The sequence below is a fragment of the Dromiciops gliroides genome, chromosome 2 (genome assembly GCF_019393635.1).
Source record: "Dromiciops gliroides isolate mDroGli1 chromosome 2, mDroGli1.pri, whole genome shotgun sequence".
NCBI classification, from domain to species: domain Eukaryota; kingdom Metazoa; phylum Chordata; class Mammalia; order Microbiotheria; family Microbiotheriidae; genus Dromiciops; species Dromiciops gliroides.
The window spans coordinates 424050503-424069346 of NC_057862.1; the positions used below are offsets into that span (position 1 = coordinate 424050503).

General features: G+C 36.3%; 1 protein-coding gene across 2 annotated transcripts in view; it reads left to right on the forward strand.

Moving 5' to 3' along the window:
* SCAI (suppressor of cancer cell invasion) overlaps window positions 1-18844 on the forward strand; it is a 191930-nt gene that overhangs the window by 138231 nt on the left and 34855 nt on the right. For both annotated transcript variants that reach the window (XM_043985115.1, XM_043985116.1), the window contains exons 7-14: window positions 362-458; window positions 2244-2342; window positions 2529-2681; window positions 7177-7278; window positions 7912-8013; window positions 10035-10113; window positions 12903-13002; window positions 16478-16559. In XM_043985115.1, the coding sequence (XP_043841050.1) occupies window positions 362-458; window positions 2244-2342; window positions 2529-2681; window positions 7177-7278; window positions 7912-8013; window positions 10035-10113; window positions 12903-13002; window positions 16478-16559 (814 nt within the window). The remainder of the gene's footprint in view (window positions 1-361; window positions 459-2243; window positions 2343-2528; window positions 2682-7176; window positions 7279-7911; window positions 8014-10034; window positions 10114-12902; window positions 13003-16477; window positions 16560-18844) is intronic.

Here is an 18844-nt window from a genome sequence, read left to right on the forward strand (position 1 = left end):
AGACTCTGACTTGAGGCTTGCTTCAGGTTTGGGAGATTTTTTATTTCTAATATGAACTCCCCCATGACAACCAAGTCATGATGGGTACTTTTTTTCCTTTTGTATTTCATAGCCATACCTGTTTCAAATCCTACCTCTGTCATGAGCATTTCCAGAATATGAGGCCACCACCTTCTCTTACCAGTTAAAATATTCTCACAAGTATACTACTGAAGGAGAATGTTTGGGGAAAACTACCATATTATGTCTCATCATAGGGTCTGACATCTTGATGATACAATGGCTTATGAAATGCCATGGAAAACAGGGGGTTAAATATGTATTTTTTTTAATGATGTTATTTTATCTTTTCCTGATGTAGACCTGAGTTGGTGGTTAAGAAGCTACGGTACTATGCAAGATTTATAGTGGTTTGCCTTCTCCTCAATAAAATGGATGTTGTAAAGGATCTGGTCAAGGTATGTGGAAGTTGGAACAATGAGGAACTTCAAACCTCATTATCACTATTTTATCTGTCATTTATTATATCATGAACTAATATTGGTATTTTCATATTTGAATTGTATTATTAGTAATAATAGTTGTTACTGTACTGGTAGAGAGGCATACCCACACAGATGAAATCACGGAACTTTAGAGTAGTAAGTACTACTACTAATAATAATGAAAATTGCTATCTTCATTGTTGCAGGTAATAATCATCCCAATAAAATTATTGATACTTGAAGTAAGTAATATTCATAATAATGGCTTATATTCATAAAATACTTTAGGCTTTACAGAGAGGTTTATGGCCATCATCTTATATAGTCTACCAACAATCTTGTGAAACAGGTAGTGCAAGTAATATTTTATATATTTTAAAGATGAGGGAACAGTTTTCAAAAAAATAGTGATTTGTTCAAGGTCACTCACCTAGTGAGTAGCCAGGCTGAAATTTAAAACCAGGTCCTTATTCCACGTCCAGTGCTCTTCCCACTAAATTTCTTTTGTCTGCAATAAGTAACCAATTGTCTCTAGACCCTTCAAAATAAGTGAAGGCTCCCTAAAATGTTAAGTAATTGAACTTAGCTGAGATTTTAACCTGGTACTTCTATCTTAAGTCATAATAATACATTAACTGGAGAGCCATGTAACTATATGTAGATGTCCTATTTTGGAGGGTTATCAAATTTAAGTTTAAAATTACTTCAAAAGGGGACAGCCAGGTGGCACAGTGGATAAAGCACCGGCTCTGGATTCAGGAGGACCAGAGTTCAAATTCAGCCTCAGACACTTGACACTTAACTAGCTATCTGACCCTGGGCAAATCACTTAACCCTCATTGCCCCACAAAAAATTTAAAAATGACTTCAATAGTCTCAGTTAATTCTTACAACCTAGGTTAGTTTTTTACTGACAAAGTAATAGCAAAAGTCAATATCTCAAGCCAAAAAAAATTAAATTAAATTATGCATTCAGAGCTCTCCACCAATTTGACTCCTGTCCCCCTTTCCAGATTTATCTCCTTATTACCTTTTATTCACTCTGTGTTTCAGTCAGACTAAATTAGCCATTATTTACTTGCTTCATCCTGCCCTCTTCCCATGCTTGTACATATATACAGGTATGCCTGGAGAACACTGCTTCCTCTCCCCCTTCCCATCTTTACTTTTATTTAATGTCTATCTCACATGTCACTTTTTCCATAAATCCTTCCCTGATTCCCCCACCCCTCCATTCCCTCCATCCCCACATAGATGGATTATCCCTTTTTTCTTTTCTGTTCTGGTATTCTGTTTAGACCTTTCCTTTGTACTTATATTCTAGCTTAAGTAGTCAGGAGAAGTTTCATGGAGGAGGTAGCATCTAACCTGCTGGGTATAAGAACTACTCATAAATGAGCAATGCCATGTTCTTTTTTTTTAATCAAAGGCATGTTTGGGTTCTGTTCTTTCCTTTCTTCTTTTTGGGAGTTTTGTGGTGGATTTACCATAGAATCTTAGAATTGAATTGAAAGGGGTTGGAAAGATCCTCTGAGGTCATCTAGTTCAAACAGTACGAGAATAAGAATCCTATCTATAATATCCTTGGGATATAGTCATTTAGGTTGTACTTAAAGAGCTTTAGTGATGACAATATTTCCAAAATGATTTCCTGCATATTTCAATTCCATTCTGTCAGTTATTAATGATTTTTAACTGTCCAGATACCTTAGGCGAGTTGTCTAAAATCTTCCTTTCTTTGTGGATTTTTAAAATTAGGAACTATCTGATGAAATTGAAGATTATACTCATCGCTTTAATACTGAAGATCAGGTGGAGTGGAACCTAGTACTTCAGGAGGTTGCAGCTTTTATTGAGGTTGGCTTACTTGGTTGTTTATATCAGACTATACATTTCTATGGGGGCACATTTTTACCATGGAGAGTGTATGTATGTGTATGTCTTTGTCTGCCCTGAAAAGAGGAGCCTGATTGTTTGCATCTGAAAGTCTTTTACTTTAGAAACATTTTTGTATAGTTAACTTGTGACTGGTTCTTTTTCTAGGCAGATCCAGTCATGGTTTTAAATGATGACAATACCATTGTTATCACATCTAACCGACTGGCTGAAGCAGGGGCCCCCTTGCTGGAGCAAGGGATGATTGTAGGACAGTTGACTCTGGCTGATGCACTCATTATTGGCAACTGTAATAATCAGGTAAAGAATTACTGTGGAATGTTTATATTTTACCTAGAAAAATAAGAGACTTGTCAAAGTAGGATTAGCAATATTACTTTCCTAATGCATTTACCACATTTTCTTGAAGTATGTAATGAGGATTCAAAAGCAATCATTAAATGCCTGTTGCTGGCAGAATACTGTGTCAGGAACCTAGAAAGATACAGGGTGTGATTAAAAATGTGGTCCTGGCCCCCTTGGAGCTAGCTTATAGTCCAGTACAGTGATAGAATATCCACAGAAATAACTAGATAGTCTTATTGGAAAATTTAGGAAGTATAGAATAGACCCCCATCAATAAGGATAATTCTGGTAGCAGCTCTTGGAATAATTATTTATTTCACTTGTATCTATTTATCAATATGTTGTGTTAATTCTGTAGCATTCTGTACCTTTTAATTACAACAGCTTTTGGGAACAAATTTAGGTCTATTCAAAAAGAAATATTTAAGAAAATGAATTTTGTACTTCAAGACTATGCTATTTATTGTGCAAATTTTTGGAATCTTAACATTTAATTATATGTTGTAGACACTAAAAGAATTAATTAGAAAAGTTCTTAAAACATTTCTAAAACTTGAAAAAGAAGCAAAGTATATTATTATTTTTTCTTTACAAAGGTAATTTTATCCCATTTTCTAGCAAAGTGGAGGGAAAATGTGGTACAGAATAAAATTTTAATGTTGTCATTTGGAAGTAAATCATAGAGCTGGAAGCTAATAAATTAGATGATCTTGAAAATGCTTTCCAACTCTTGCTTCTATGATGCTAGGCACAACCTCTTCCTTTTTACAAAGGAGAAAATTGAGCTCTAGAGATTGGCCCAAAATTATTCATGTAGTAAGTAACAGTCAGGATTTGAACTTCTGACACAAAAATCAGTCTTCTTTCTGGTATATCCTTCAGCCTTTTGTACTGTGCACATGCTGACACATTCACAAAACCATGACAGGGTCCTTCCTCTACAAGTTTATGTTGAATAACCTCAACTAGTTTCTCACATCTACAAGGCAACCCTTTTACACCTCCCCATATAACTTATTCAGACACTTAATGAAGCAACTCTTCCAAACCTTTTCATTTTTCCTCAAACCTCCTACTTTTCCCTCTAATCCTACCCTCTCTTTAGAGAAACTTGCCTCATATTTCACTGAAAAATTGAGGCCATTCACCAAAAGCTTCCTCTTCTCTTTTTCTCCTATTTTCACATCACTGAGATGCCTTCTGCCATTAGCTTCTTCTTTCACACAAGGAAGTGATTCTTCTCCTTGCCAAGGCAAATACTTCTATATGCACAAGTGATCCCCATTCATCCCCTCTTCTCCAGTAGATTGTCCCTTCTATCATCCCCACTCTCTCACTCATCATCATTCTCTCCTTGCCTACTGGCTGCTTCCTTACTGGTAAAAAACATGTCCAATGTCTGTTCCATCCTCCCTAAATAATCCCCCTGTTTTTCTCCCTTCCCTTATCTCTCACAGCATCTTTTTCTCACCAGTACATTTTTTTAGATTATCCCAACATAATCATCTCACTCCCATGATGCCCTCTGTCTATGTAGAGTTCTTCTAACTGCCATGATAATGATAAATTTTTTTTAGCAAATTACATGTATCTTCTTTCCATATAGGAATGTAAATAGTTCAACCTTATTGAGTCCCTTGTGATTATTCTTTCAAGTTTACCTTTTTATGCTTCTCTTGTGTCTTGTATTTGGAAGTCATGTTTTCTATTCATCGTTGGTCTTTTCATCAGGAATGCTTGAAAACCCTCTATTTCATTATATGTCCATTTTCCCCCTTGAAAATTTATACTCAGTTTTTCTGACTAAGTTATTCTTGATTGTAATTCTAGCTCCATTACTTTCTGGAATATCATGTTCTAAGCTCTCAGCTCCTTTAACCTAGCAGCTGATAAATCTTGTGTGATACTGACTATGGCTCCACAATATTTGAATTGTTTCTTTGTGGCTGCTTGCAGTATTTGATTTGGGATCTCTGGGATTTAGTGATAATATTCTTGGGAGTTTTCTTTTTGGGATCTCTTTCAGGAGGTGCTAGGTAGATTTGGGGCGGGGTGTGGGGGCAAGGAGGGTTAAGTGATTTGCTCAGGATCACACAGCTAGCATCAAGTGTCTGAGGGCTGGATTTGAACTCAAGTCCTCCTGAATCCAAGGCCAGTGCTTTATCCACTGCGCCACCTAGTTGCCCCCAGTAGATTCTTTCAATTCATATTTTACCCTCTGGTTTGTGGATATCTAGGCAGTTTTCTTTTATAATTTCTTGAAATATGATGTGTAGTCTCTTGATAATGGCTTTCAGATAGTCCATTCATTCTAAAATTATCTCTCTATTTTCCATGTCAGTTGTTTTTCCAGTGAAATATTTAATATTTTCTTCCTCAGTGAAGTTTCTACCATTTGATGACTAATTCTGTTTTTTAAGGTGTTATTTTCTTAAGTATTTTTGGTACCTCTTTTACTACACTATTTCTTTTCCCAATTTTTCCTCTGCCACTTATTTGAGTTTTCTTTCTTTCTTTCTTTCTTTCTTTCTTTCTTTCTTTCTTTCTTTCTTTCTTTCTTTCTTTCTTTCTTTCCTTCTTTCTTTTCTTTTTTTTTTTTTGTGGTGTGGCAATTGGGGTTAAGTGACTTGCCCAGAGTCATACAGTTAGTAAGTATCGATGTCTGAGGTCACATTTGAACTCAGGTCCTCCTGACTCCAGGGCTGGTGCTCTATTCACTGCACCACCTAGCTGCCCCATTTGAGTTTTTAAATCATTTTTTAGTTCTTTAAGGAATTCTTTTTGTATTTGTGTCCAATTTACATTTTTTCTTCAAGGCTTTGCTTTTAACTGTTTTAACATCATTGTCTTCTTCTGAGTTTCTGTCTTCATCTTCTCTATCATTATAGTAGTTTTTTACAGTTGGGTCCCTTTTTTTTTGCTCATTTTCCAAGCCTATTTCTTCTTTTTTTTAATTTATTTTTTGGGGGAGTGGGACAATGGAGGTTAAGTGACTTGCCCAGGGTCACACAGCCAGTAAGTGTCAAGTGTCTGAGCCCAGATTTGAACTCAGGTCCTCCTGAATCCAGAGCTGGTCCCCTATCCACTGTGCCACCTAGCTGCCCCGCCAAGCCTATTTCTTGACTTTGAATTCAATGTTAAAGTTGGGATCTGTTTACCTGAGGAAGAGAGTACAGCATTGTCCCAACCTTCAGGCTTTTTTGCTGTGCTGTTTTCAGAGCTAGTTCTGGGGGTTTGGAGGTTTTCAGTGCTTCCAAGACAGTGTGATTTGGAGAGAGGTCACTGTTTTCCTTCTTTGTTCTCCTGAGTTTTTACTCAGAAAGGGTCCCTGATCCTCTGCAGCCACAAGCACCGCTGCTCTTCAGGGCACCTAATGACTTGTGACTGAAAGTGCTCCTTTCTCCAGTGGAACTGCAGTCAGAAGTGGAAATGGGCACTAACCAGTTTTCCAATCCCTTTTCCATCTCTTGGCTGAGAGATCCTGAAGGTGCTGCTGCTGTCATATCTCACAGCTGGTGTTGCTATTATGTGTGCTCTAGACCAGCCGCCATCCCAGTGTCACAAACTTCCCTCCAGCCTCCTAGGTTATCTTGGACCGGAAAAATGTCTCACCCCAACCTTTTGTTGACTCTGCCATCCTAGAAATTCTATTTGAGGCATTATTTTAAAATCATTTGGAAGGAAATGTTGGGAAAGCTCAGTTGTAATGCTTCCTCTACCCTACCATATTTACTTCTCTCCCACCCCCAACTTCAGTCATTTTCAATTCTGGTTTCCCTTCTCTCTGCAAACCCCCCCCCCAAGCCCACCCCATGCCCAGAATGGTTTCCCTCCTTATTTCTATCTCCTGGCTTCTTTCAGGTCTCAGCTAAAATCCCACCTACTATAAGAAACCTTTCCCAATCCCTCTTAATTCTAATGCCTTCCCTTGTTGACTATTTTCAGTTCATTCTGTATTTAACTTGTTTGAACATAATTGTTTACACATTGTCTCTCCCATTAGACTGTGATTTCTTTGAGAGCAAGGACTGTATTTTACCTTTTTTTGTATCCCTACTTAGCACAGTGCCTAACACATAGTAGATACTTAATAAATGTTTATTGACTGATTACTGTGGCTTCTTTATAGTTAAGGGAACTTAAGAAGTATAGATTAGGGGGGCAGCTAGGTGGCACAATGGATAGAGCACCGGCCCTGGAGTCAGGAAGACCTGAGTTCAAATTTGGCCTCAGACACTTGATACTCACTAGCTGTGTGACCCTGGGCAAGTCACTTAACCCCAATTGCCTCACCCCCCCCCCAAAAAAAAAGAAGTAGTATAGGTTAAATAAGTTGATAGTTGCCTTTGTCAACATGCTATAATTAACTTCTGGGCTTTACTGGGCTTTGCTTAAGACTGTATCTTTCCCTTAAACAGTGTATTAATATTTTGGTCTATTTCTTTTGTAGGTGAAGTTTAGTGAACTAACTGTTGACATGTTCCGGATGTTACAGGCTTTAGAACGAGAGCCAATGAATTTAGCTTCACAGATGAACAAACCTGGAATGCAGGTGACAATCCTCTGTGGTTTTTTAAGCTGGATAAAACACTTTGAGCTGCTTATACTGTGTAGAGAAGGAAGTCTGTGTTTCCTTGTAACTGAAGGATTAGAATACTGTAAAAGTAATTCTTCAGACCTTCAGAAGATCTGTGTTTTCATTACTGTGGATGTTTCACAGATGTAGATTGCAACCCTTCCACCACTTCTGCAGTCTTCTTTCTTTTTTTACTGTGGTCAGAATAAGTTCATCAAGTGGCCAACATTCTAGTAATGAACCTCTCTCTTTGCATTGGGATGGACTCATCTTAAATGACACATAATTCCTCCCTGAATTTGTAATCAGACCTAAATGTCAGAGCTAGACCCTACTAGGAATAGCCTTCAAGAACTAAATTCACCTTTATACCATGTTCATATATCAGAGGAGGTCTTCTGTGAAAGGCCTTAAGTCATAAAAGTTTTTTCTTTCATGGGCAACATGAGTAGCTAGGTCCAATAAAATGGCATTTGTTATTGAGTGTACCAGAACATATTTGCTAGATGAAAAAAGTTGAAAATTATCCGTTAAAATAGAGTTATATATCTATATATCTCTATCTTTCTTTCTGTCTCTTTCTATATTTGGTATTTTGTTTGGTTACAGGAATCTGCTGACAAGCCTGCCCGGCGAGAAAACCCTCATAAATATCTGCTGTACAAACCAACCTTCAGCCAGCTATATACATTTTTAGCAGCTTCTTTTAAGGTTTGTGTGATCATGTTTTCTGTTGTCTAGAAAATAAAGAAGGGTCCTAAAAGAAACATACTATTAAATATACCAGTGACAAATTTGGTGAGCCATATTCAAATGAACTTGGAAAATAGGAATCCTATGTATTACTGTGTAGTGTAGAAAGAGCTTCTGATATATATCTTCCTGAGGAAAATTAATGAATGTGTTTTTTCAACAAAGATAATGAATGTGTTGATGAACTCTACTGTGTTTACTACATGTATTCATGCCCCCAGTACTGTAATTCCCCATCAAGTGAAACAGTGTTTTATTATGTATATTTGTCAGATATCAAGAAGCACCCTAAATATGCTTTTGCTTCATTTCTAACAACTTGAGAAATTAGAGATCTCAGATTTTTTTTTTCTCAGCCCCTAATATAGAGGCTTTTTAAACATGCCTTGGAGGTGAATTTGCCCGGTAGTTGAAATGTTGTTTCTTCATTTTTGGGAAAGCTAGAACAAGGCATTTCTGCAATCTAGGAAGACTTGAATGTTCTTATAGCCCTTTACTTTTTTTTTTTTTAAGGGAGGCAATTGGGGTTAAGTGACTTGCCCAGGGTCACACAGCTAGTAAGTGTTAAGTGTCTGAGGCCAGATTTGAACTCAGGTACTCCTGACTCCAGGGCCGGTGCTCTATCCACTGCGCCACCTAGCTGCCCCAAGATATAGGTTTTTATAACTGCATAAATGATCCAGTGGACACTAATACATATATAAATGCCACCCTTTTCAAAAGTAAAGGGTTAGGGGTAGCTAGGTGGCACAGTGGATAGAGCACTGGCCCTGGAGTCAGGAGTACCTGAGTTCAAATCTGGCCTCAGACACTTAACACTTACTATCTGTGTGACCCTGGGTAAGTCTCTCAACCCTAATTGCCTCACACACACACACACACACAAAACAAAACAAACAAAACAAACAAACAAACAAACAAACTATATCTTAAAAATTGTCTCCTGTACTAGCCTTTCCATTTGCTTTGCCTTAGGCTCCTGCTTTCTTTACCTACATCTAGCCCTGGATCTGAATTTGTTGTTCAGTACTTTTTCAGACATGTCTGACTCTTCATGATCCCACTTGGATTTTTCTTGGTAAAGATACTGGAGTTGCCATTTCCTTCTCTGGGTCATTTTATAGATGAGGAAACTGAGGCAAACAGGGTTAAGTGACTTGCCCAGAGTCACACAGCTAATAAGTGTCTGGGGCCAAATCTGAACTTAGGAAGATGAGTCTTCCTGACTCCAGGCCTGGCACTCTATCCACTGTGCCACCCAGCTGCCCCTGAGTGTGAATGTAGGTATGTAAAAAATATTCATTACTTGGGGATTAGTGTTTAAAAACAATCTTTATAACTTGTGATATGTGTATGTGTGTGTGTGTGTGTGTGTGTGTATCAATTAGTGGTTAGCTTTTTGATTATTTACTCTATAAATAGCTATGGAGCAAGTAGAAGTGTGTTTTAGGGGCAGCTAGGTGGCGCAGTGGATAGAGCACTGGCCCTGGATTCAGGAGTACCTGAGTTCAAATCCGACCTCAGACACTTAACACTTACTAGCTGTGTGACCCTGGGCAAGTCACTTAACCCCAATCGCCTCACTTTAAAAAAAAAAAAAAAAGAAGAAGTGTGTTTTAGTGGAATGGCTGTTAACCTTGAGCTAGAAGACCTGTGTTGGGTCCAGCTCTGCCATGTAATAGTTGTGTGACCTTGAGCTAATCACTTCGTGTTGTAAACCTCAGCTTTCTTATCTATAAAATGAGGGGATTGGACTAGATGATTACTAAACCCCTTGCACCTCTGATACTCTGTTATTCTCTAAGTCAACAAGACTAAAATGTCTGCTGAAAAATAGAATAGGATTTTAAATTTGGCTTTGGTTGTCACCACATTGTGATAAGGCAACTTATTGCTCTTGTATATGTCATGAATTGTTTTTTAAAAAGCACATTTCTCTTTGTTTATTGTTTTATATATGTGTATGTCTTAAATTCCAGGAGCTGCCAGCCAACAGTGTGCTCCTGATTTACCTGTCAGCCACTGGAGTTTTTCCCACAGGTCGTTCTGATAGTGAAGGTATAATAAAGGAATGCTCCCTGTCATGAGCAGGGCTTGAATTCTCTTTATATTCTGCAAGATGATGGCCTGTGGCCTCCTGACAGTCTCAAAACTCCTTTCTCAAGAGGCATCCAATTTAAAGTTCTAGTTTGTCTTTTGAATGTAAAACTCCTGTACATCTTCATAAACAGTAGACATAGAAACATTTTAGTCATATTAAAGAGTCCTAGACTAAGTCCAGAGACCTGTAGATTTGAATTCATGCTCTACTGTTTACTAGCTGTGACATTCATCTAGTTTCTTTACCTCCCTGGGCCTCAATTCCCTTTTATAAAATGAAATTTGATAAGATCATCGTCTCTAAAGTCCAGTGTAACTCTAAATGTTATATTTCTCTGAGCCTATTGATCACACTTTAGAGCATGTCTCAGTTTTTGCCTGAATATCATTTGAACACTGTTGATTTTGAAGACCCCCAAAAGCCCATTTGATTTGTTGATCTGGATGTCATAACATGATTTTCTTCTTCATTATCATGTTCCCTGAGCCTCTGGTGAATTACATGGTTGGGTCTATGGTTGCAGTGTGGCTAAGAATCTTTGTAGATATCATTATACTTTTATTACTGTGAAAGTTCAAGCCCTTGTCATGATTTTGTTAATTCTGTCTTTCCTTACATTTATCTTTTTTTAAACCAAGTTGAATATTGGGGTGCTGCTGGTAAAACTGAAAAATCTGACTGGAGTAGAATGGTCAGAATATTTAGATAAGTTGATTTAAGTAATTAAAACAGTTTCTTTGGTGGAAAGAAATTCTCAATTCCTTAATATTTTTTTCAACTCATTTCTTTTTTGAAACTTGCATTCCTTTATATGAAGCATGCTCTTTTCCTCTTCCTTGCATGACTCAAAGACCCTTTTAAAATGTTAAAAAGGAAAAAAAAATCTCTGTAGTTCTTTGTTGCAGTGATTTTTTTTTGGCAGGGGGTGGGGGGAGAAGAAAAATAGAATTTAATATTGCATGTCTTATTTTGCATCAGTGTATGCTGATATGTTTCCTGTACCTAGGCTAGCCAATTTGACTTTGGGTTCCTCCCCATTTGCCTCTCATTCTTAAACCTGAAAACTTGAAGTGCATTTTTCAATAAAGAGGATTCTGTTTGTCCCACAGTGTGTTTATTGTTACCGTTTCTAGTAGCTACTGTGGACAAGCAACCTGTACTCTATAGTTTTACTAGTGTGTGATTTATAAAACATTAATGCTTAGGATATTCAACTTTTATTAATTTGTTCATTTTCTACCTTCTTATAGTAAAACAACCACATTTTCAGTCATACTTCATAGTAGCTAAGTCATTCTGGAAGCTAAGTTTAGAAGTATGATTTTATTAAACATACCTAGTTCTGGATTTACAGATTTTTTTTTGTTGATCCTTGCTTTTACTGGGTTGGTTTCTCCCTTCACTGATGCAGATTGTAAACCTTTGTCCCCCATCTTATTACTCTGTACAATCTTTATTCAAGTTTTTCCTTTAATCCTCTAGTGTGTTGAAGGATTTCCTCTGGTCTTACAAACTTCTCGGAATATGCAGAATAACAAAAATAATGATGATTTATAAAGCATTTTTCAAAGGACAACCCTGTAAGATAGAGCATGTAAACATGATCATCCCTATTTCTAGATGAAAAAACTGAGGCCTATAATGGGGAAGTGGTGTGCCCAAAGTCACATGGCTTCAAGGTATCAGAACCAATTTGAACAGCACATTTTCTGTTATGCCACATTCTCTCATGGTGGCATAGTTTGATTGAAAACAAAATTTCATAATATTAAAGTGTGACTTCAGAAAGGGGCAGAGGATAGGAACTGGAGAGTTCATTGATATAGAGAACTTCCAGGTGAGAAAATTTCCTTTACAAATGTAAGTCTGCAATATATAGTCCTAGAGAATTTCATAGAACAGAGGTATCAAATTCACAGCCTGTGAGGCCTAAACCAGATTAAAATATAACTGGGAAATGTTTAGCAAAATAAATAGAAATGCTTTACAATATAGATGATGTTACTTTGTGGTTTTCTAAGTCAGTATATGGCCTGCAGGATTTGAGTATGACAACACTGGTCTAGAGTACTCAGAGCTTAAGTGATTTTGCTCAGGGTTATACGACTAGTATATTTTTGACATGGGACTTGAACCTGTATTCTTCTTGCCCTGTGTATGGCTCTCAGGGTACTATGCCTTGCTCACCTGAACAAGCCACTTGACATAGCACTGAAATTTGCTGCTGTTTTCTTAATACTCTAATATTTATCATCATGAGACTTCCCAAACTTCTGAAATAGTTCAGTAATATTTGCTCTTAGAGCAAACTTAAAAATATGTAAATGTTTCCATGGCTCTTCATAAGGGATTGTTAGGAAAAAATTCAGTTCTTCTGTTTATTGTTTCACATAATATTTAGGACCTGTTGATTTTAATTTTCATATGAAATGTTATTTTTTTCTTGAAATTTTAATTATAATGACTCATTTTCTATCACTTTTGTTGCTCATGTAGTAAGTTCTTACTTTGTTTTTCATTATGCCCTATTTTGAATCAAATAAGTAAAGTAAAAACCCCTTAATAATGTTGAAATAAACACTATGTGGAATTGTTTAGATACTGCATTATATTATGTGATTAGAAAATGTGTGCTTTCTTTCTCTCTTGATGAGAATATATGTTCACCCATTACCACTTTGTTTGAACCTAAGATAAATGGCAACATTCCAATTAATGTCACATTTTTTTCCCTTTCTTTTTATAGGTCCATATGATTTTGGAGGAGTCCTCACTAACAGTAATCGAGATATCATAAATGGAGATGCCATCCACAAACGAAATCAGACCCATAAAGAAATGCACTGGTAAGAGAGCTGATCTGGCTTCCAGCTATTCTTTGGGTAGTGGGGAGAGAGAGGGAAGTAAATAAGCGTTTATTTATCACCTACTATGTGCAAGGCACTATGCTAAGCACTTAACAATTATTATCTCTTTTGATCCTCAAAATAACCCTGGGAGGTAGATGCTAGGTGCTATTATTCTTCCCATTTTACAATTGAAGACTCTGAGGCAAACAGAAGTTGAGAGTTGCCTAGAGTTACCCAGCTGTGTCTGAATCCAGATTTGAACTCGGGTCTTCCTTACTCCAGGCCCAAAATTCTATCTACTGTGATACCTAAGTATGTCACTCCTGTTTTATACTTCCCATTGAAATAGAAGATTTCTAGTAATACAGAGATGCAACAGAATATAATTAATAAGCATTCATTAAAATCCAAAACTAACTTAGAAATAAATAGGTTAGCTGGGAACGAAGCTTTGAAATATAAAATGTCATGGCAAAGTGGCCTAAGAACATAGAATGGTAGTAATTAGAACATATAATATTAGAGTTATATGGTACTTTGCAGAGCAGTGATGAGAAAACTGAGGCTCAGAAAGGCAGAATGATTTTTCTAGGGCCACTTAGTGAATGACAGAGCCAATTAATATCAATTACTGAAGGCTTTTTGTTGATTATCCAAGGAAGAAAGAAGTCCTTTGCTCATACTGATCTTAATATGAGTAAGATCTCTGAAATTGAGAGCTCTGGTAATTGATAGAACCAGCATTGTAAGGAGAATTTCATCTGCTAAAGATTCCTCATTAAAAAACAAAACAAAAACAATGTTCTTGTCCTTTGTTTTCTTTCTAATGGCTTGATTTTGAATAGTAAGAGTGCAAACCTATATGTGACAGCTAGAAAGATGGGATTTAATGGTATTGGGATGGGAAGGGAACCATTCTGTCCTCCAAAAGCTAAGCTCTGCTCAAGAGAGAGAAGAAGCAATGTGGTTTAATGGAAAAGAATGGACCTCGTAATCAGGAAAACTTGAGTTTTCTCTTAACATTTCTTTCCCTGATCCCTTTGGTCAGGAATCATTTTTATTCCTCAGGTGTTCCATAACACCTTATACCTCTCATACTTTTATATTATACTCTGGATTCTAGTTATTTAATATCTTTATTGCATATATGTATGTGCATAATAACTCACCTTGAGAGATTGAAAGTTAGGAAGGGGTGAGAACTCTATCTTAATCATATCTCCTAACTCCTAAAATAGTGCTTTAAGTGAATGACTGCTACTACTGTTTGATATGGGGCAAATCATATAGTTTCCTCATTTAAACAAAGAAAAGGCTGAATTATATAATCTCTAAGGCCATTTCCGGTAATATCATTCTATTCATTTATAATTACTATTATCCAGCGTCTTGGAAATATGTGTAGATTTTAAGGTTTAGAGAGCTTGAGAATTTGAGTTGTGGTTTTTGTAATTCCTTTTCTTTAAGTCAAGACAGCACTTGGTGGTCCCTTCCTGAAAAACAAGACAGAACTAGATACCTTCACCTTAGGTTTATAGCATTTTCACACTCTATTTCAGCAAGAAGGGTTCTGCTGTTAGAATCTGGAGGCTTTGTTTCATATCTTACTTTAGACACTACTTAGTGTTTGAACACTAAACAAGCAATAGCTTCTCAAAATTTCAGGTTCCCCAAGTTAACTTTAATTCTTTCCCTATCAAAATACTAAAGAATTACTTTATAGAACTAGAAAAAATAATAACAAAATTCATCTGAGGAAATAAAAGGTCAAGAAAATCAAAAGGAATCAATGGGGAAAAAAGTAAAGGAAGGGGGCCTAGCAGTACTAGATCTCAAACTATATTACAAAGCTGTAATTGTCAAAACAATTTGGTACTGGGTGAGAAACAGAGAGGTTGATTAATGGAATAGACTAGGATACAATATATAGTAGCAAATGAGCATATTGGCCTCATGTTTGATAAACCCAAAGATTCCAGCTTTGGAGGCAAGAGCTTTATATTTAACAAAAACTACTGGGAAAACTGGAAAGTAGTCTAGCAGAAAATAGGCATAGGCCAACATCCTGCACTGTATGCCAAGATATGCTTAAAATAAGTATATTATTTAAACATAAAGGATGCTAACATATGTATATTAGTGGATCATGGAAGAAATTACCTGTCAGATCTATGGATGGGGAAGAACTCATGATCAAACAAGAGATAGGTTCACAAAAGGTAAAATGGATAATTTTTATTACATAAAATTAAAAAGTTTTTGCACAAACAAAACCAATGTAACCAAAATTAGAAGAAAAATAGTAAATTGGGAAAAATTGCAGCAAGTTTCTCTATAAAAGTCTCATTTCTCATGTATATCAAGAATTGAGACAAATTTATAAAAATAGGAGCTATTCCACAGTTAATAAACAGTCAAAGGATATAAGCAGGCAGTTTTTAGAGGAAGAAATCAAAGCTATCAATAGTCATGTAAAAATGCTCTAAATCACTCAGAATTAGAGAAATGCAAATTAAAACAATTCTGAGATACCACCTCACACCCACCAGATTGGCTAACATGACATAAAGAGAAAATAACAAATTCTGAAGGGGATGTGAGAAAAAAGGTACATTGATGCACTACTGGTGGAGCTCTGAACTAGTCCTGCCATTCTGGAGAACAGTTTGTAACTATGGCCAAAGGGTGATAAAACTATGTGTATTATTTGATCAAGCAATGCCTCTGCTAGGTCTGTTTCCCAAAGAGATCAAAGAAAAAGGAAAAGGATCTTTATGTACCAAACAATATATATAACAGCTCTTTTTTGTGGTGGTAAAGAATTGGAAACTGAGGAGATGCCCATCAATTGGTGAATTGATGAACAAATCATGATATATGATGGTGGTGGAATTCTGTTGTGCTATAATAAAGGGAATGTTTTCAAAGAAACTTGGGAAGATTTCTCTGAACTGATGCAAAGTGAAGTGAGCAGAACCAAGAGAATGGTCTACACAGTAATTGCAATATCAGAAGGAAAATCAGCTGTAAAAAACTTAGTAACTCTGATCAACACAGTGATTTACCACAACTCCAAAGGATTCGTGATATAAACTGCCATCCACCTCCAGATAAAGAACTGATGGGCTACGGTGCAAATTGAAACATTTTCCCCCTTGCTTTATTTTTCTTCTCTCCACCCCCCCCCCCCGCCCAAACGTGGCTAATGCAGAAATCTTTTGCATGACTATGTATGTATAATGGGTGTCATATTGCTCAATGGGCAGGGGAGGACGTTAGGGAGAGAAAAAATGTAGAAGTAAAAATATAAATAAAATAAAGATAACTGAAAAAAAAATCAAATTCTTTTCTTTATGCATTAACTGAAAAAGGAGTAGTTCCCTGGGGGAAGTGGGGGGGGGGGGGAGACACAAGACCTGTAATACTTGACTTGCATTGTTGAGCTTACTGAGTTTTTTATTTCTCTTTCCAGCCTTCATCCTGGAGATCTCTACCCTTTCACCAGAAAACCCCTGTTTATCATTGTGGACTCATCTAATAGTGTTGCCTATAAGGTGAGTCCAGCAGGAGCTAACCATAGCATGTTAGTCATAAAATTCTAGTCCCAGGATTCCCTTCTTTTTACTGTGTTTTGTGTCTTGCTTTATTTTATTTCTTTTACACAGTTTGTATTTAGTCTTTCTTTTCTTTTGAGGTTGTGCATGCTAGTAAGGATCTGGTGCTATGAATAGAATCAAGAAGAAAACTGCATGAATGGACGCTCAGTGGAAAGTAATAAATCCTGCAGAAAAAAAAAATCAAGATTTCCAAGATCTCTGGTGGGAGGTTCATTTATGTTATATACCCTAGGATGTCTGCTTTTGTGGAGGTGGGGGTATTGCAGAGAAGTTTTTTTTCTTCTTTTTCTCACTTTTCAAAATTTTTTTACCTTCTGTACACTGAGTTTATTTTAGTTTTTGAGTGTACTTGCTGTGCCATATTTTTGCCATATAACCTATTCAAATTATTGTCCTGGCATGTAAATGGATGACTAGAGATATACACACCATTGAGATTTTTTCAGTCATAACAGTGGGATGATGATGGCAGTAAACTTTGAAGTAAACAAAACTTTTAGGGTTTTTTTTAATAGCAATGAACACTTTATAACTGAGTAATTATTATTATTCAAACTAGGTAATTCCCAGAAAAATGCCAACAAAAACTCTGAGTCCACTGCATCTGCGTGGAATTATTTCGTTACTGAACATTATGCTCAAAAATATGCAGGGTATGCAGAGCTGCCACTTTTACCTACTTTCCATTGTCTGTTCTCATATTTATGACCAGATCAGAGGAACTTGAATTTGCAGATTTATTTCTAGAGAGCAATAGAGACATCTGTTGACCAAGAGATCTGACCCTAAATATATGTTTCCCATCTGGTTTCCATGTTTAGTTTTACCTTGTATAATTGAACTGTGAATTTTAACAGTGCTTTTATACCAAGCAATTTTTTAGGACATGCCTTGATAATCCATTCTAGTCATTAAATTTCAGGCCTTTGAGTTGCCAGGAAAGTTAGTTCTATCTTTGTGTTTGTTTTTAGAGTTGGAGATGTAATTACTCAGTTTTGCTGTTTTGTTTTGTTTTGTTTTTAATAGAAAAGGATGGCTGGTAGCTTCTTTTGAGGCAATATTTTAAACAAAAAATCTTACCTCAGTCAAAACAAAGGAATGAGTTGATGTTGTATAATGAAAAAAATAGGATATGCCTGTGCACAAATTGAAAAATGGTCTTCTAATGCACAAAAAATCCTTTATTTTGTTGTTTTAATCCAACTAGGTGTCATAGTATTGGACTTTGTGAGTCAGAAAGACCGGAGTTCAAATCCTGATGTAGTTACTAGCTATGTGACCAAGTCATTAAACCTCTAAGCCTCAGTTTTCTCATCTGTTAAAGTAGGGATGATAATAATAGTACCAATCTTACAGGGTTATAGTGAGGATTGAATAATGTGTGTGTGTGTGTGTATAAAGCACTTTGTAAACCTTAAAGTTTTATATAAATTCTAGACATTATTTTGAAGAGTAGTAGTACTAGTGATCTGTTACATTAGCTTCAGCTAATGGGAATTTTTGTATCTTCAGTACTTTATTTTAAAACTTTTCTCTATTATGAATTTAAATAGTAAAAACATGAACATTTCTATATACAAAGAAGTACAGGACAGATGTCATTCATGTAAGTTAAAAAATAAATTACACAGATACAGTTTGGGGGAGACATGGCTTGACAGCAAGCAATTCATTAAATAAAAAGCACTCATAATTTAGGGACTTAAGTTGAGGTGGTAAGTTATTTATCCCTAGATGTATTTAGGCAAATACTGAATGATGATGTTTCAGGAATGTTGCAGGGTATGTTCCCTAACTGGGTGGAAACTTCAGTTAGATGATGTCTAATATCTTTTCCAGTTTTAAGACTAAAAATCAGTTCAGAAAAGGAGATTGCATGAAATTCTATGACCTGAGTGTTGGACATTTTCCAACCTGCTCTTTTCATCATTGTTAGGCAGTAGCTAGTTACATGTTTAAGTAATGCCAGTTGTAGTTGTGGTATATTTAATGGGGGTAAGGGTGAACTATTCCAGGCTGTTCTGTGATGGGTTTTTTTGTCTTCCTTCTTTCATTTTGAAAGAAGAAACCCCTTTGAAGAACTGAAGTGTAATGAGAAAGATGGATGCTTGCCAAGAAATGATTTGCATCTTTGTCAAAATCAACATAATTATCCACAGAGCCTCATTTTTAAAGCATTTGGCTCATCATAGCAGACAGCTGCAGCCTGTTCATAATTTCTG